Genomic DNA, 18,629 nt, shown 5'->3' with positions numbered 1-18,629 from the left:
CTAAAGGCATAGATAGCTTTATAGGAACACAGACTTCTTTGGAGGGCCTAAGAAGCTACTGTTTTTTCTGCTTAACATTGTGAAACCTTATATAAGTTTTGAGGTGGTTGAGAGGTGACAGCTCTTGTTTCCAGACCCCAGGCACAACTTTTGAAGATTTTTTTAGGTAAGAAGGTGATAAAATGCCAGTAGTTCATTATTGAGGGAAACATGGAAGTTCCTTACTGTTAGCAATAAAAGTTCATATCAGCTCAAGAGTCTCAAGTTATTTTGAGAAATTATTTTGTCAACGAGGACTAATAAGGATTAATAGTTTATTATTTATAGTAGGAATTATAGCTTTCTTAATCCTTTAGTAAATCATTTCTCCTGCTAATATGGATTTATTATGGCTAAAAGAATTGTTTTCTAAATTCTCGAAGTCTTTAAATGCAGTTCCTCTTTGGTTCCTATAGTAAAATTGGAGTATATTCCATAAGTTAGAGATATTATTTTTGAAATTACTGTCTTCCATCTCCTTTTTTCAGGTAGCAGCAGAGATCTGTGACAACTGTTGCTACCTCCTCCACAGTACCATTTTTTTCCCCCCTGAAATTAAGGTTCTTAAGCTCAGCTGGCTCTAGGAAGTAAGAAGCAGCTACTCTAAAAGCAGCTAGTTGGGCAGTTTTGAGCTTTTTTAGGTAACCACACTTTTATAAAATGCCTCTCAGTAGTAGGAAATTGGAAAGTATACCATTCTTTGGTTGTAGGCAACAGAAACCAACTTGGGCTAACTTAAGCAAAAAGAAATTTATTGAAAGAATATTAGTAGTTCACAATTAAGAAGTCTGGAGAAACATGCTTGGAATTGCTCGAGAACTGAGGCAGCTCTGAAGGGCTTAGGAAGCTATAAGTTGTTATATCACTATAAGAATTTAAATTTTTGGAAGGGAGCATTCAGCTGCCCTGGCTTCACTCAGTGTCTACTATTTGTCTAAGGAGGTTGGCTAGACTATCTCTTGGAGTGGGGGAGATGTAATTCCTCAGAAGAAAGTTAGGGTGCTACTAAGAAGGGGAAGTGGGTACTAGGGTAACCAAAACACAATAAATAACACATTGGATCAGTCCCTAGATCTTAAGAGTGGAACGTGGACTTGGAGACCTAAGGTGGCAGAATCAGACCTAAGGTTGTAGGATTGTTGGGGTTTTTTTTTTTTCCTTTTGGTAGCTTTATTTAGATATAAATCACATCACAAAATTTATACACTTAAGTATACAATTCATTGGTTTTTAGTATATTCAGTTGTGCAACCATTACTACAGTCAATTTTAGAACATTTTCGTCACCCTAAAAAGAAACTCCTTTAGCAGTCCCCCATCATTTTCTTCTAGCTCTAAGCAACCGCTAACCTCTTTTCTGTCTCTATGGATTTGCCTATTCTGGACATTTGTGACTGGGTTCTTTGACTTAGCATGTTTTTAGAGTTCATCCATGGTATAGCATGTATCAGTACTTCATTCCTTTTTATTGCCGAATAATATTCCATTGTATGGCTATACCACATTTGGTTTATCCATTCGTCAGTTGTTACGGTTGTTTCCACCATTAGCTATTATGAATAAATCTGCTATGAACATTCATGTACAAGTTTTTGTGTGGAGATGTTTTCATTTCTCTTGGGTATATATCTAGGAGTAGAATTGCTGGTTCATTTGGTAACTCTTTAACCTTTTGAGGAACTGCCAGACCGTTTTCTGCAGTGGCTGTACATTCCCACTAGCAGTGTATGAGGGTTCTGATTTCTCCACATCCTTGCCTACATATTATTTGCAGACCTAAATTTGAATCCTGGTTCTAGCGTTTCTTGCTTTGTGACCCTGGGCAAAACAGTTAATCTCTATGAGGATCCATTTTGTCCGTTGTAAAACAAAAAGTACTAACTTGGAAAGATGTAAATAACAAAGTATCTAAGTACCTAGGATAATGCCCAGAACACAGTAAGTTTTTAAAGAATTTTTAGCTTCCTTCCTCCTTTCTCTTCTCCCTGGCAGCTCCCCATGATTTCCTCTTGGGTTTCAAATCTCTCTGAGTCTGACTTGAATTCCCTTGCTTCATATTACCTAATCTTCCTAGGAAACAGTAGTAAGAGACAGTGGATGTACTGAATTCTCTGACTGTTAATCATAACGGCCACCTTATGGGGCAAAATGTCGGTGCATCTTAACTTGCAAACAGAATACTTACTTTCGTTAAAGCCTTATCCTTAAACAGTTTCTATAGAGCATTAGCCCTGTCAAAGAGAGCAGAAAAATAGAAGTCAGTGGCCTTACTCTAAGTCGAACTCAAAATGGAAATTAGAATACCCCCACTCTAATTCTACCCTGCCTCACTTCATTCGAAAGTTGTATACTTGTAAAGGACCTGACTCAGGAAGTCATTGGGAAACCCTTGGAGACCACCTAGCCTTTTTTTCTGCTTTAGAACTGAGTAGTGTGCAGGTAGCCTTTTTAAAAACCATAGAAGAGAGTGAACCCATGGGGGTAATGGGCCTTCAGAACAACTGAAGATTGACAGTTGACTCAAAGTAGGAGGGAAAAGATTAAGACCAAAGGGTCAAAGCCAAGATTTTCTTCTTTGACATACTTTACCATAATCATACTGTTTAATGCTGGCTGTAGGAACAAGATAACATTATTGTCGCTGGACCATTTTCACAGTTGTTCTGGCAGCTGTGTTGGTTATTCCGACCATGTGGAACCCGTCTGATCCCTGTGATTGGCGTTCTAGGTAGAGTGAGTGCCGTGGTGGGAAACGGAAGTCATGGTGCTTATGACTTAGATATTTCTACAATAGCGGTTCTAAAGTGCTAGAGATAATTTCTTTTGATCATTAGGTGTAGAAAGAACTAATTACAGTGATTATGAATTTCCTAATTTTTTAGTTTTAGAAATTAAAATTTGTAGTTTTAGAAATAGAAATGTCCTCTTTCCTCCCTGTTTGTACCTGTTCCGCCGTTTTAATTTCTCTTGATATATGTGTAATTTTCAGTAATCGTTGGGAATCCTTTGCTCATGTCTAGGAAATTCGTCCTAAGTTAGTAGGAAATGTTATCTTCTGCAAAACACGCATGACAAAGTAAGCTAAATATGAAAACAAGTCACCTTCGGTTGATGTGACCACGGATTGAGATAACTGGAATAGAATTGAGCCTCTAATTGAGCTCATTTCAGAACACAGATATTGGAGTTATATTCAAGTCCTATTTATGTGTCAGCCCAAGTTCCTCCTCTTTGTTGTTGATACTTGGCTTCCTTAGACATACACACTCACCTGTACCGTTTTTATTACATTGGGATACAATTTAATATGTAGTCTATAAGCAGTTCTGTTAAATATTGGTTGATATGTCCTGCTAATCTACTTGATCTCTACTTATTCTTGTAAAATGCAAATGTAAGACACTTTAAAGCAATACCGAAGAGGTATACCTTCAGTGTATTTTAGATAAGAGTTTTCTTACATCTGTTTTTATTCACAAGTAATTTGCATTGTCTTGTCTCTTTTAGGAGGAGAGCATTCCCATTGCTTTATCTGGTAGGGATATTTTAGCTAGAGCAAAAAATGGAACAGGCAAGAGCGGTGCCTACCTCATTCCCTTACTTGAACGGCTAGACCTAAAGAAGGACAATATACAAGGTTAGTTGTTTGTTTAAAATAAAAATGGCATTTTAAACCTTGGAGCTGTGTAGAAGACATTACCATCTTTTTTAGTCAGAATTTACATAATCTGGAATTAGTATTTACTGTTTCTTTTCACAGCTTTTGGCCTGGTTGTCTTGTAAAAATGATTCCTAACTTTTTAAAGAGATTGCTGGTTTTCAGAGTACTTTTAAATATTACACAGTTTTGAGAATATTCCAGTGAAATAGGCAAAATAAGTATTATTGCCCTAGAGATAGGAAAGCTAAGATCATGAGAAGTTAAATTATCTGACATTGCTGCTTATAAACTATGGAACTGCATGGTTTCTTGTAGCAGTTATGTGTCTGCAAAGTTCCTTGTAGAAACATGAGCTTTTTCTTTCTAAAGCCTTGTGGTTTTGGAATTGAAGGGGAGGAAGACTATTCTCTACCCACTGTGGGTCCTTTCTGGCTGGGCTACAAATTAAATTGACATCAGACCAAATAGCAGGAGAAAATCAAACAAAGCTTTGTAACATATATACATGGGAGAGACCCAGGGAAACTGAATATCTCAACAAATGGCGGAGGTTTTCACCTTAAATAGCATATTCAAGTAGACAAAGGGGGGGTGGGGGCGTCAGCTATGGGAGAGTACCAGAAAGCACAGTAATCAGGAGTATGCAGATTTAAGTTCTCGCCTTCAGCACTGATAAGAGTTTTAGAGATAAGCTCATCCTCCCTTCTTCCTGATACAGAGAGGGAGATACCTTTACAAATGGAGATTTCGCTTAAACAGAACATTGATATGGGCTTAGCAAGGACCCTCCCAGTCTACCTACTGCTTTTAGGCAGTTGCGGGGAAGGTCAAATGTCCTTCAGAGAAAATAATCAAGGTAAAGAGACATATTTTGAGGCGGCCAATTCTGGTCCCCCACAGAATTTTAAGAGCTTAGGCAGTAGGGAAGAAACAGATTTCCATAGTCGTACCCAGAGTAAGCTAATAGAGTTAAGTTTTCACCTCTAAAGCTTTTTCTTCAATTTTCAGCTTTCTTGGTCTGTAATTATTATTTCTCCCACCTTCTCTTTACCTACTCTCATATGATGTAAATGGAACTTGGGCAGCAGGAGTTTCCAATTTGGGTGTTTAGCGAATCTCTCACTGAAAAAATAAATTAATAAACTTTGAGCTAATGGTTGCCAGCTCAACCCTTTAAAGATGTGTAACTAAGAAGAGTATAAGATTTATATAGCAGTATTGGTGGGGAAAGTCTAAATCTGGAACACTATAATAGGTTCTCTCTTTTTTTTTTTAAGGAGATTTACTCATTTGACTTTCCAGAATCAGGCCTATTATGATTCAACTTTTAATATGGCTGAGTATCTAAATTGCAAGGAGCAGTATTTCTGTAGCTTCTTAAACTCTTAAAATATATGTTCTTTTTTTCTATTTTCTCTGTTGCTTGATATTTTCCAGCAATGGTGATTGTTCCTACTAGAGAACTTGCTCTACAGGTCAGTCAAATTTGCATCCAGGTCAGCAAACACATGGGAGGGGCCAAAGTGATGGCAACCACAGGAGGAACCAATTTACGGGATGACATAATGAGGCTTGATGACACAGGTAGGAAATGATTGATATAAGGTGGCCTACCTCTCTGAGTGCAATTCCACACACTGGTGTTTCCTTTCAGTAAGTTATTAAAAATTGTTTTTGAGAATTAGTAAGAAACATAAACATTGCAGTAGAAAAATGAATAAAGGAATTGACCGTTTCTGGTGAGGAAAAAAGACAAATTGATAGTAATTAAAAGGACATTCTGCCTTACTAGTAATTGTTTTAAATGTAAATAAAAATAGCAAATTGATATGCTTGTCTGATTGGCAAGGCAAAAAAATATTAGTAACCAGTAATGTGAGTTTGTGGAGAAACCGGCTGTCTTGCGACATGGGAGTGTAAATTGATATAATTCTATGGTGGATAATTTGGCATTATATTTCAAAATTATAAGTATGTTTTCGAGAATTTTTCCTGAAGAAATAATTGGGCAGATGCAAGGTTGTTTACCACAGTGTGGTTTGTAGTACTGAAAAATTGAAACAGGAGCCAGCCCTGATGGCCTAGTGGTTAAAGTTTGGCGTGCTCCACTTCAGCAGCCTGGGTTCAGTTCTCAGGCACAGAACCACAGCACTTGTCTGTCAATAGCCATGCTGTGGCAGTGGCTCACATAGAAGAACTAGAAGGAGTTACAACTAGAATATACAACTATGTACTGGGGCTTTGGGGAGGGGAAAAAGAGAGAGAGGAAGATTGGCAACAGATGTTAGCTCAGGGTGAATCTTTCCCAGCAAAAAAAAAAAATTGAAACAGCCTAAATGTCAGAGGCGATTGGCTAAATACATTGAGGTATAGTCTGAATGGAACTCCACTCAGCCATTAAAGAGTGAAGCTGATCTGGATCCATTTTCATGAGGAAATACGTTATTGAGTGAAAAAAGACAACAGCAAGAATAAGATCCACTTATATAAAATTATACACAGAATTTTAGTCAGAATTTTATATATAATTGTCGTTTGTTTTAATTACTTACTATATTCGTACCGCACAGTTACTTAAAATGATTATCTCATTTGATCCTTACAATAATCTTCTGAAGACCATTGCTCTAGATTAAAAGCAAACTACTGTGTCAGAAGCCCGGTATGCCTTTTATTATTCATTGGACATTGTCCTAAGATAAAAGTATGGCCCTTATTTGGAGCAAGTGATTTGGGAAGCTGTAGCCCACCCTATGTAGAGGTGAAACAAGTATTCTCTAGCCAACCTAAGATGAAATGGAAATCCATATCCTAAAACACATTTTTGCCTCTTTGTATATCATTACTACCTCTACAACAACGTTTTTAATAATGTATTTAATAGTGTATGATAATATGATAAACTTTTACTATATCCTTTTTGTCCAAGCTAAAATTAATGAGAATATGTTTTCTAATCTTGTGTAGTGCACGTGGTGATCGCTACCCCTGGGAGAATCCTGGATCTTATCAAGAAAGGAGTAGCAAAAGTTGATCATGTCCAGATGATAGTATTGGATGAGGTAATGTCTCTTCATTTAGAAAGACACTATTCTTTACTATTCTGTGCTTTGTAACTGCCAGTGAATGAAGCAAAAGCTCTTTTGTGTTTATGACCTTCTGATAAATGCATGACTCTTGTCAGTTCAAACTAATTTGTTAATAAAACATGTTTTGCTCTTTAAAAGCAATATATGATAGGCAATTATAGGAATAGTTCAGTCTATTGTCTTTTTCCTAGGGGGCGGATAGTTTAGGTTTTCTTTCTTTTTCAAGAAGAGTTGTTGTTGAAGAACCTCAAAGCCAATTTCATTCTAAGTCTTTCCATTCAGTGAGATATCTTTAAAAGGCATATGGTGTCTCTAACTTCTCATTAGCACATACTACTTTGTATTGTTTGGTTTTTCGTCTCTGTTACATATGTTACCTCATCAGGTTATAAGTGCCTTTTAAGAACTTATTCATCTCTGTATTCTTGAGATCTGGCAGTGTTTTATACACTTTATACTTTTTAAACATTTGACACACTTTCCTATTTGGTCTGTGTTTTAAAGATTTTATTTATTCATTTTTTTCCCCCCAAAGCCCCAGCAGATAGTTGTATGTCATAGGTTCACATCCTTCTAGTTGCTGTACGTGGGACTCGGCCTCGCGCTGGACGGAGAAGTGGTGCCTTGGGGCGCGCCCGGGGTCCAAACCCAGGCCGCCAGCATCAGAGCGCGCGCACTTAACCGCTAAGCCACGGAGCCGGCCCTGGTCTGTGTTTTAGATAACTAGATCAGGTTGATCATGGTCTAATTCAGATCAAGTTTCTATCTTTGATTAATGAGAGACAACATTTTAGTCACCATGTGCTCACACTAAGTGCTTTACATCTTTTTTCATTTAGTTTTTACAATAACCCTATAAGGTAGTTATCTATAAAGTAGTTACTACAGTAAGTAGACATCCTGATGTTAAAATTTTGGAAACTAAAGTATTTGGTCGTTACGTAACTTCCCAACATAGCTAATAAGTGAAGGAGACAAAATTTCAACCCAGGTAATTGACTCTGCAGCCTGTACTTTTAAGCACTATACCATACTGCCTCTTTAATGGAAATCACATTAAAATTCTGTTATGGGAACAGGGATTATATATGTCTAGGGTTCTCCCCCCCAGATGATGGTTATAGACATTTCCCCTTCTGAGTCACTGGGAATGTGTCTTGGTGCCGTTGGACTATGGAGTGTTGTAGAGAACTTACTGTTTACAACCAGGAGCATTCCCATGAATGCTCTTATTGGATGATGCCTTATTAACGAAAGACCTTAGACATTATTTCATTGGTTTTAAAATTGTCTTCTCTTCATACTACAGGCAGATAAGTTGCTGTCACAGGATTTTGTGCAGATAATGGAGGATATTATTCTCACGCTGCCTAAAAACAGACAGATTTTATTATATTCTGCTACTTTCCCTCTTAGTGTACAGAAGTTCATGGTGAGTATAAAGTGGTACTTACAAGCAGTGCCATCCTGTTGCTCAGGAGTATAACTTTATCCATAACTACATCTTATTTTCAGTCTATAGTTTATGCTGATTATTTCACGTTTTTGGTTTTTTTTTTTTTAAGCTATAGTAGTAATTTGATTTAATTCCTCATTGTTCACTTCGCTTTTGGTGTTAGGCTGACGTAGCCATTGATGCTAGATAAATCAATTATAAAATAATCCTATATACAAAGTACAAAATAGTAATTTAGCTACATATCTGATATCTCCCATTTTGTAGTAATTTATTTCTTCTATGACAGATTATGTAGACTTGTTTTTCTTGTTTTTAATTTTTATTTATTTATTTTTTTCCCCCAAAGCCCCAGTAGATAGTTGTATGTCATAGTTGCACATCCTTCTAGTTGCTGTATGTGGGGCGCCACCCCAGCATGGCCGGAGAAGCGGTGCGTCGGTGCACACCCGGGATCCGAACCCGGGCCGCCAGTAACTTAACCGCTAAGCCACGGGGCGGGCCCTATGTAGACTTGTTTTTGAAGAGAGCTGTATACCTTAAAGCAAGAGTTTATGAAACATAAATATATATGATATATTTTGAGTTTGAGATACACTGTGCTTTCATGTAAGTGTAAGACTCTTCTGTTCTTCAGAATTCCCATTTGCAGAAACCTTATGAGATTAACCTGATGGAGGAACTAACTTTGAAGGGAGTAACCCAGTACTACGCATATGTAACTGAGCGCCAAAAAGTACACTGCCTCAACACACTTTTCTCCAGGGTAAGTAATAGGCTTCAGCTGCTGAATCTTATCCATTACTTAACCCGAATGAAACAGACAGTTGTATCAGTTTTCCCAGCATTTTCGATGTTAAAAAACTTCTTAGCTTTTCCTAAAAGGCAACTTCAGTTGTTGATCTGAAGCTGATACTGTGTGATTGACAAGGCACAGGCACTTTTAATTTTATTCTAAAATAATTTGACCTTAACTATAGTCGATCTTCTTCATTGGCAGTAATTACAGTCAATCATCATTATTTGCAGATGCTGTATTTGCAAATTCACGTACTCGCCAAAATTTCTTTGTAACCCCAAAATCAATACTCGCCTGCTTTTGAAGTCATTTGCAGACGTGTAATATGACGAAAAAATTAGTTGTCGTGTATATTCCCACCTGAGGTTGAACAAGGTGACACTGCCTTTTTGTTTCACTTCTCATACTATAGACGAATGTCCTTTTCAGTCTATTTAATGCCACATTTGTTGCATTTTCGTGCTTTTTTTGTTGATTTCATTGTTTAAAATGCCCCTACATAGTAGTGCTGAAGTGCTGTCCAGTGCTCCAAAGCACAAGAAGACTGATGTGCCTTGCAAACAAAATGTATATTGGGCAAACTTTGTACAGGCATGTGTTATAGTGCTGTTGGTCATGAGTAGATAAGGTGTCTTTATCCAGTAACACATAAAACAGGGTTATCTATTGATCCGTTGATGGAAAAGTTGTGACCAGAGGATCACAGGAACCTAACCCTGTGTTTCCCCTAGGAGCAATGATTCTGTATTCACTAATTCAGTGTTTGCAGCAAGTTTATAGAATATAACTACCACAAATAATGAGAATTTGCCTGTGTTTTACTCCTGTTGGCAATTATGTGGCCCTTTTGAAATATACTCTTCTATAATAAAACTTATTATCTGCAATTATTAAGTAAATGGATAGTATTTACAATTTTTACGGTTTTGCACCTTTCTTGTGTCATGAGATTCTAAGTCTTAGACCATCTTTTTAACATTTGTTTGCTAGTCAGTATTTTTAAGATTTGGCAAAGTAAATGAAGGTTTTGTTTTTCTCATGCTTTTTCCCCCCCTGTGCTTAGCTTCAGATAAACCAGTCAATCATTTTCTGTAACTCCTCTCAGCGAGTTGAATTGCTAGCCAAGAAGATTTCTCAACTGGGTTATTCTTGCTTCTATATCCATGCTAAAATGAGGCAGGTGAGTATAAAACTAGAACTTAAACAGATTTTTTTTTTAAGTCTTTTTCTAAGTATTTCTTGGATTTTATTTTGTTTTAATGCTCCTCTAAATGCTCTGAGTTTAAGAATAAATTATTCCTTAGTGGGCAAAGGACCTTTCATTTTAACCTCTCAGGGGTTCAGTTTTCTAGCTGTAAAATGGGGTAATAATACATATTCTTACCTCACAAGGTTGTTAGGAAGCTTGAGATAATGTATAATGAGCCTGCTAACTTTGTAAACTGTCAAGCATGATACACATGTGCAATTTTATTCCCTTCCCCAGGTGATCTCTAGATTTGCACTATTTAATACAATAACCGCTAGCCACATGTGGCAATTTAAGTGAGTTAAAATTAAATAAAATTTACTTCTTGAGTCACACTAACCACATTTCAAGTGCTACATTACATGTGACTAACAGCTACAGTTTTGGAAAGTACACGTACAGAACATTTCTGTCATTGCAGAAGGTTCTATTGGACAACACTGCTCTAGATTTTTAATTTATTTATGTACTTCCTCAGCCCATATATTTTTTTCTTTACTATTTGTCTTAAGAAAAAGATGCCATCTTTAAATTTCAGAACTTGATTTAACAGAAAATTCAAAACTATAACGACATTTTTTTGTGAGTTAACTATAACGTGAAATTTCTTGAAAAGAAAGCTGTTTCTGTAGACGAACAAGTTAAGAACTTAATCAACCCACATTTGGTTTTCAAAGAAGCTTAATGTCATGGATGGGATACAGGTGTACCTCGTTTTATTGTTCGTCATATTATTGCACTTCGCAGATTGTGCATTTTTTACTAATGGAGGATTTGTGGCAATCTTGTGTAGAGCAAGTCTTTTGGTGCCCTTTTTCCAAAAGCATTTGCTCACTTCGTGTGTCTGTGTCACATTTTGGTAATTCTAACATTTCAAACTTTTTCATTATTGTATTTGCTATGGTGATCTGTGATCAGTGATCTTTGATGTTACTATTGTAATTGTTTTGGGGTGCCATGAACTGTGCCCATATAGGACAGCAAACTTAATCAATAAATGTTGTGTGTTCTGGCTGTTCCCCTGTCTGTCCCTCTCTGCGGGCGTCCCTATTCCTTGAGACACAACAATGTTGAAATTAGGCCAATTAATAACCCTGCAATGGCCTCTTTAAGTGCTAAAGTGAAAGGAAGAGTTGCACATCTCTCACTTTAAATCAAAAGCAAGAAATGATTAAGCTTAGTGAGGAAGGCATGTCAAAAACTGAGATAGGCCAAAAGCTAGGCTTCTTGGCAGCAAACAGTTAGCCAAGTTGTGAATGCAAAGGAAAAGTTCTTAAAGGAAATTAAAAGTGCTACTCCGGTGAACACATGAATGATAAAGCGAAACAGCCTTGTTGCTGATATGGAGAAAGTTGTAGTGGTCTGGGTAGAAGATCAAACCAGCCACAACATTCCCTTAAGACAAAGCCTAACCCAGAGCAAGGCCCTAACTCTTTTCAATTCTGTGAAGGCTGAGACAGGTGAGGAAGCCACAGAAGAAAAGTTTGAAGCTAGAAGAGGTTGGTTCATGAGTTTAAGGAAAGAAGCCATCTCCATAGCATAAAAGTGCAAGGGGAACCAGCAAGTTATCCAGAAGATCTAGCTAAGGTAGTTAATGAAGGTGGCTACACTAAACAACAGATTTTCAGTGTAGACGAAACGGCCTTATATTAGAAGATGCCATCTAGGACTTGCAAAGCTAGAGAGGAGAAGTCAGTGCCTGGCTTCAAAGCTTCAAAGGGTAGTCTGACTCTTGTTAGGGGCTAATGCAGCTGGTCACTTTAAGTTGAAACCAGTGCTCATTTACCATTCTGAAAATCCTAGGGCCTGGTGGCGTAGTGGTTAAGGTCATGTGCTTCTCTTCGGTGGCCTGGGGTTCACAGGTTCAGATCCAGGGCACGGACCTAAGCACTGCTTACCAAGCCATGCTGTGGCAGGCATCCCACATATAAAATAGAGGAAGGTGGGCACAGATGTTAGCTCAGGGCCAATCTTCCTCAGCTAAGAGGAGGATTGGCAACAGATGTTAGCTCAGGGCTAATCTTCTGCACCAAAAAATTAAAAAAAAAAAGGATTATGCTAAATCTACTCTGCGTGTGCTCTATAAATGGAACAACAAAACCTGGATGACAGTAGATCTGTTTACAATGTAGTTTATGGAATGTTTTAAGCCCAACTGGTTGACACTTACTGCTCAGAAAAAAAGATTCCTTTCAAAATACTACTGCTCATTGACAAATGCACGTGGTCACCCAAGAGCTCTGATGGAGATGTACAAGATTAATGTTGTTTTCATGCCTGCTAACACAGCATCCATTCTGCAGCCCATGGATCAAGGAGTGTTAAGGCTTTCAAGTCTTATTTAAAAAATACATTTCGGGGGGCTGGCCCCCTGCCTTAGAGGTTAAGTGTGCGTGCTCCGCTACTGGCGGCCCGGGTTCAGATCTGGGTGCGCACTGATGCACCGCTTGTCCGGCCATGCTGAGGCAGCGTCCCACATACAGCAATTAGAAGGACGTACAACTATGACATAACAACTATCTACTGGAGCTTTGGGGAGAAAAAGGGGGGGAAAAAAAAAAGGAGGAGGATTGGCAATAGGTGTTAGCTCAGGGCCGGTCTTCCTCAGCAAAAAAAAAAAAAAAAAAAAAAGGATTGGCATGGATGTTAGCTCAGGGCTGATCTTCCTCACACACACAAAAAAATACGTCTCGTAAAGCTGTAGATAGTGCCATAGATAGTGATTCCTCTGATGGATCTGTGCAAAATAAGTTGAAAACCTCTGGAAAGGATTTGCCATTCTAGATGCTATTAATAACATTCGTGATTCATGGAAAGAGGTCAAAATGCCAACATTAACAGGAGTTTGTAAATAGTTGATTTCAGTGCTCTGGATGACTTTGAGGGGTTCAAGACTTCAGTGGAGGAAGTAACTGCAGATGTGGTGGAAACAGCAAGAGAACTACAATTAGAAGTGGAGCCTAAAGATGTGACTGAATTGTTAGAATCTTGTGATAAAACTTGAATGGATGAGGAATTGCTTCTTATGGATGAGCGAAGAAAGTGGTTTCTTGAGATGGAATCTGCTGATGAAGATGCTGTGAAGATTGTTGAAATGACAAAGGATTTAGAATATTACATAAACTTAATTGATAAAGCAGAGGCAGGTTTGGAGAGGATTGACTCCAGTTTTGAAAAAAGTTCTACTGTGTGAGTCACTGAAGGTTCAGGTGATAGTTACCGTTTTTTAGCAATCTTCTGTTTGAAACATTTTAAAAGTGGTTACACAAAAACATGGTAAAATTGTCACTTAAAATCCACTCCAGCAAAAAAGATAAAAGATAAATACTTTTAAGAGTTAAGTACTATATAGAGATATGCATAATTGTGTATTAGTTGCTTATTAATTCCCATGGGAAACTAATTTACGGTTAATTTTTTTTTTACTTTTTTTTAATTTATGTGTATTGAATTGGCTCATCTCTCATTTGTTTAAACAAATTTTGGGTATAAAGAACTGTTTGAATAGGAGAAATGATGGAAAATTTGGGGCTGTGTGTATGAGTTTTAATGAAATCAAATGCATCACTTTGTTCCTAGGAACATCGAAATCGTGTGTTTCATGATTTCCGAAATGGCTTATGCCGCAATCTTGTTTGCACTGGTAAGTGTTTTTTATTTCCTTTACCCATTGTTTTTCTCCCTAGTTCTGCTCTTCTTTCTCTGTCCATATCACACGGCAGAACCTGTGACATAGTCCAGCTGACCTTACTGCCATTTCTAGAATTTCCAAAGTTAAGAATGAGCTTAGTTAACTCCTAAAATTAGGTTCTGTATCTGAAACTGCAGAAGACTTGTTCTGGTTCATACTTCATGTCTATCTTTTAAACCAGTTTTGGTATTTGTGTGTTTTCTGAATAGTTTTAGCATACAAGAATGACTTAAATATAGTATACGAAAAATGAATTATATTAAGAAACTATGTTTTGGGGGCCGGCCCCATGGCTTAGCGGTTAAGTGCACGCGCTCTGCTACTGGCGACCCGGGTCCAGATCCCGGGCGTGCACTGATGCACCACTTGTCCGGCCATGCTGAGGCGGCGTCCCACATACAGGAACTAGAAGGATGTGCATCTGTAACATACAACTGTCTACTGGGGCTTTGGGGAGGAAAAGGGAAAAAAAGGAGGAGGATTGGCAATAGATGTTAGCTCAGGGCCGGTCTTCCTCAGCAAAAAGGAGGATTGGCATGGATGTTAGCTCAGGGCTGATCTTCCTCATAAAAAAAAAAAAAAGAAACTATGTTTTGGAAATTGTTTATTGTAGCCTTTTTATTTTTCTGCCAGAATAGCCTATATTTTGGTGCATTTCAGTACATGAAAAAAAGCAAACTGGGGGGAGGCAGGTGGACAGTCAGATCAGACAAAAGCAAATGGATTCAGTATCCTTCCATCTCTACACTGAGAATGTTATTCTTAGTATTGGTATGAGATTAATAATCTAAAATAGGCTTTTGGGTAGAGAGAAGAACCTGGAAATGTCTTTTTTTTAATTATTGAGGTACACACACAGATAAATATGATGATCATAAGTATATTTTGGATGAAGTTTTGCATGTGTATATACCATGTAACCACCACCCAGATCAAGATTTAGAATTTTTTAAAATGCTGCTCTAGAAGTTTTGCTAATTCACAAGAATCAAGAAAAAGGGACTTTCAGATATTTTACATGCTTTCAGTTTATCTTGTTTCTCTGCCTTACATCTGAAAGGATGGTTAATACAGCTGTGAATTAATACATTTATGTTTACTTTATCAGCAGTTCTGACCTTTAAATATATATATATATTTTTTTAAAGATTTTATTTATTTATTTTTTTCCCCCCAAAGCCCCAGTAGATAGTTGTATGTCACAGCTGCACATCCTTCTAGTTGTAACCTTTAAATATATTGAAGTACTCAAAATATAAAATATCTGATTTAGTGGAAAGGATATAGACTCCTAGAATTTTAAGCTTAGAGTCCAAGTCCTACCCTTTTTTAAATCTAATCATATGACCCTGGACAAGTCATATTTTTCTTTTATGCCATTTTTTTTAATCTGTAAAATGGGGATGGCTTAACCTAAGTTCTGAACAAATATCTTGTAGTTTGTTCATTCAAAAAATACTGATATTCAACAAATATTTATTTACTCTTTGCCAGGTACTTAGCTAGGTGCTGTGAAACTAAATTTACTCCCCAATTTTATGCCATCTATATTTTACCACAATTAAAAATTTTTTAAATATATACACACACAGTCCTTGCACTTGGGGTGCCTATAATCAGGAAGAGGAAATAGTTCATCAGTGAAATGTTTAGAGTTGTTAAGCAAATTCAGAATGTATAGGCAAACAGAAGATGTCATTTGCCATTAAGCATTTCCCTATTTGAGAATGAAAAATATTTTTTTTTTCAGGAAAAAGTTCTTCCTACTTATAGTACTTACACATAGGTATGAATTATTATTGTGGTTAATTGATTTTATTTTTAATCACTACTTGCAAGATTGCCCTCAGATACGTTTTTGAAGTGCTTTCTCCTTTCTTATTTTTTCAGAACAAATATAATATGTCATTAAATAAGTGTTGAATGACATATATGTATAAAGTGTGTAAATAAATACATGCAAAGTACCATCCCTTTCTTCAAGGAGCAGTGGTTTAATCAGAGATAAAAAGATAAACAACATTGAGTCTAAGGCAGGACCTGTAAACTTTTTCTGTCAAGTGCCAGATAGTAAATATTTTAGGTTTTGCACACCACATGGTCTCTGTTACAAGCTACTTAATTTAACGCTTCCATTCTAGCTCAAAAGCATCCTTAGACAGGGGCCAGCCCTGTGGCGCAAGCGGTTAAGTGTGCGCGCTCCGCTGCGGTGGTCCGGGGTTCCCCGGTTCGCATCCCCGGCGCATACCGACACACCGCTTGGCAAGCCATGCTGTGGCGGCGTCCCATATAAAGTGGAGGAAGATGGGCACGGATGTTAGCCCAGGGCCAGTCTTCCTCAGCAAAAAGAGAGGAGGATTGGCAGGTGTTAGCACAGGGCTGATCTCTTCACAATAAATAAATAAATAGCATCCTTAGACAGTACATAAAACAAATGGGCATGGCCATGTGGCAGTAAAACTTTATTTACAAAAATAGGCATTGGGCTAGATCTACAGGGGAGTAAAGGTAATTTGCAAATGTGAGGTACGTATGGTTAGTAATTTTAAGTGTTCATAGGAGAAGGAAGTAACTAGTTGAGGTGATCTGAGAAGAGATGGAATTTTAACTGGCTTTATGAATTAGATAGGTTTTAGACTTGCAGAAGAAGGAATTTTAAGTTTGGGGATGGGTATAAAAAGTGATCCATAGAGGGCTAAGAAGATATGTTTAAGGAAGGATAAGTGGGTGAGTTTGGTGGAGGGGAAGGTTTGAGGAGATGTGTTAGAGAAGTATGTTAGGACCAAAGTGTAGAGCAGAGGACCTGGAATGTCAGTTTTAAATTTTATTTGCAGGTAATTTAAAATAATGAGTTACAAATTCATACAGTACGTTAGAAATACTAGTCTGACTCGCATGGATTCTTTTGGAGTATGGAGCTGATAGAAGCAGGGAAACCTAGCTATTAGCTTATTGTAGTTGTCGCTACTTGTAGTTTTCAGAGCCTACGTTAGCATATTAATTGTGGGAGTAAAAAAGTAGAAGGAATGGCCTTGCATATTAGCTTACCTCAGACCTGTTACAAATCAGTTAGCAGAATGGGATGAATGAATTCTAAACAAAGCATGAATAATTACTGCTAGTGAATTACCTTTTTTTTGAAGTAGTCTAGGTTACACAACAAACTTTTTAAAAATAATTTACTATTTTAATCTTGGATTAAATACTAAAAAATAGACTAAAGAAAATTACTGGTTACTCCTCAGATTCATTTACGAGTTTATACCTTACCAGTCATCCTGGTCTCTTACTACGTTTGTACAATCACACTAGACCCTTTTTGAAAACTTTCTTGGGGCTGGCCCGGTAGCATAGTGGTTAAGTTCACATGCTCCACTTCAGTGGACTGAGGTTCAGGGATTCAGATCCTGGGTGTGGACCTACACACTGCTCATCAAGCCAAGCTGTGGCGACGTCCCACATAGAAAATAGAGGAAGATTGACACGGGTGTTAGCTCAGGGACAATCTTCCTCAAGCAAAAAGAGGAAGATTGGCAACAGTCGTTAGCTCGGACAATCTTCCTCACCAGAAAACAAAACAAAAAACTTTCTTACAGTACCTTGGAAAGAGGTAACTTGTAAGCAGAAAGTATTTATAATAATATGTATGAAAGGTAATGCCAATAATTTGCAAATGCATTTGAATTACTGAATGAAGTGAATAAACTTAGGTTACACTAGAAATATATGTTAAAGAGTATTATGGTACCAAGAAGCATGTTTAAATTGAAAGATATAGTGAGGATTCTTTTTTTTTTTTTTTTTTGAAGATTTGTTTACCCGAGGTATTGATATACAAGCTGTGAATGTGGTAATAAACTTTGACTTCCCAAAGCTGGCAGAGACCTATCTCCATCGTATTGGAAGATCAGGTAAGGAAAAAGAAAGAAGATGTTCTTCATGTAAGTTTTTTGAGAAGTTTAATCACTAAATTTTGTTCCTTTGTGAAATAGGGTGTGGTAGCAATGAGAACAGTGAATTAAAACTAATTTAGTTGTTTGATATTTAAGACTAATTTCTAAATCTTTGGGAACATTTATTAAGAAAAGTTAACTTTTCTTAATATATATAAATAATAACTTGACTGAATGCTTGATTTGAGATAAAATTCACAAATGAGAACTTCACTTTTCTCATTAGCTGGTACAATCTGTAACTACTGTTTAGTGTGTTTATTTTGGCAACTTTTGACACAAATGAGTATTCATTTTGTCATTTGAAAAAACTAAAATAGAGTACTACTTTGGGCTGTGAAACGTGAAGTGGTAAAGTAATGTGTGTGTGAAGAGACCATACGGCACTGAACAAAAACATTAATCCTGTATGGTTTTGCCACTTACACACTTACACATTCATGTTGATTCTTACATTTAACTTATTTTTTTAATTAATTAAATGTTTTTTGTTAGGTCGCTTTGGTCATCTTGGCTTAGCCATCAACTTGATCACATATGATGATCGCTTCAACCTGAAAAGTATTGAGGAGCAGCTGGGAACAGAAATTAAACCTATCCCAAGTAACATTGACAAGAGCCTGTATGTGGCAGAATACCACAGCGAGCCTGTAGAAGATGAGAAAGCCTAACAAGCATGTGCGTACCCAACA

The 18,629-nt window shown here is 37.2% G+C and overlaps 1 protein-coding gene across 4 annotated transcripts in view; it reads left to right on the top strand.

Annotated features, from left to right (window-relative positions):
* DDX6 (DEAD-box helicase 6) overlaps positions 1-18,629 on the top strand; it is a 35,950-nt gene that overhangs the window by 11,715 nt on the left and 5,606 nt on the right. For all 4 annotated transcript variants that reach the window (XM_014785080.2, XM_087433797.1, XM_004427246.3 and 1 more), the window contains exons 5-13: positions 3,547-3,676; positions 5,138-5,284; positions 6,668-6,762; positions 8,099-8,221; positions 8,883-9,011; positions 10,108-10,224; positions 13,873-13,936; positions 17,794-17,895; positions 18,433-18,615. In XM_014785080.2, coding sequence (XP_014640566.1) covers positions 3,547-3,676; positions 5,138-5,284; positions 6,668-6,762; positions 8,099-8,221; positions 8,883-9,011; positions 10,108-10,224; positions 13,873-13,936; positions 17,794-17,895; positions 18,433-18,608 — 1,083 coding nt within the window. In that variant the 3' untranslated portion in view covers positions 18,609-18,615. The remainder of the gene's footprint in view (positions 1-3,546; positions 3,677-5,137; positions 5,285-6,667; positions 6,763-8,098; positions 8,222-8,882; positions 9,012-10,107; positions 10,225-13,872; positions 13,937-17,793; positions 17,896-18,432; positions 18,616-18,629) is intronic.

This window comes from Ceratotherium simum, chromosome 7 (assembly GCF_057802395.1).
Source record: "Ceratotherium simum simum isolate JZ-2026a chromosome 7, ASM5780239v1, whole genome shotgun sequence".
Classification (NCBI taxonomy): Eukaryota; Metazoa; Chordata; class Mammalia; order Perissodactyla; family Rhinocerotidae; genus Ceratotherium; species Ceratotherium simum.
Note: the sequence above shows the minus strand (reverse complement) of the source record. Positions and strands in the feature narration are given on the sequence as shown.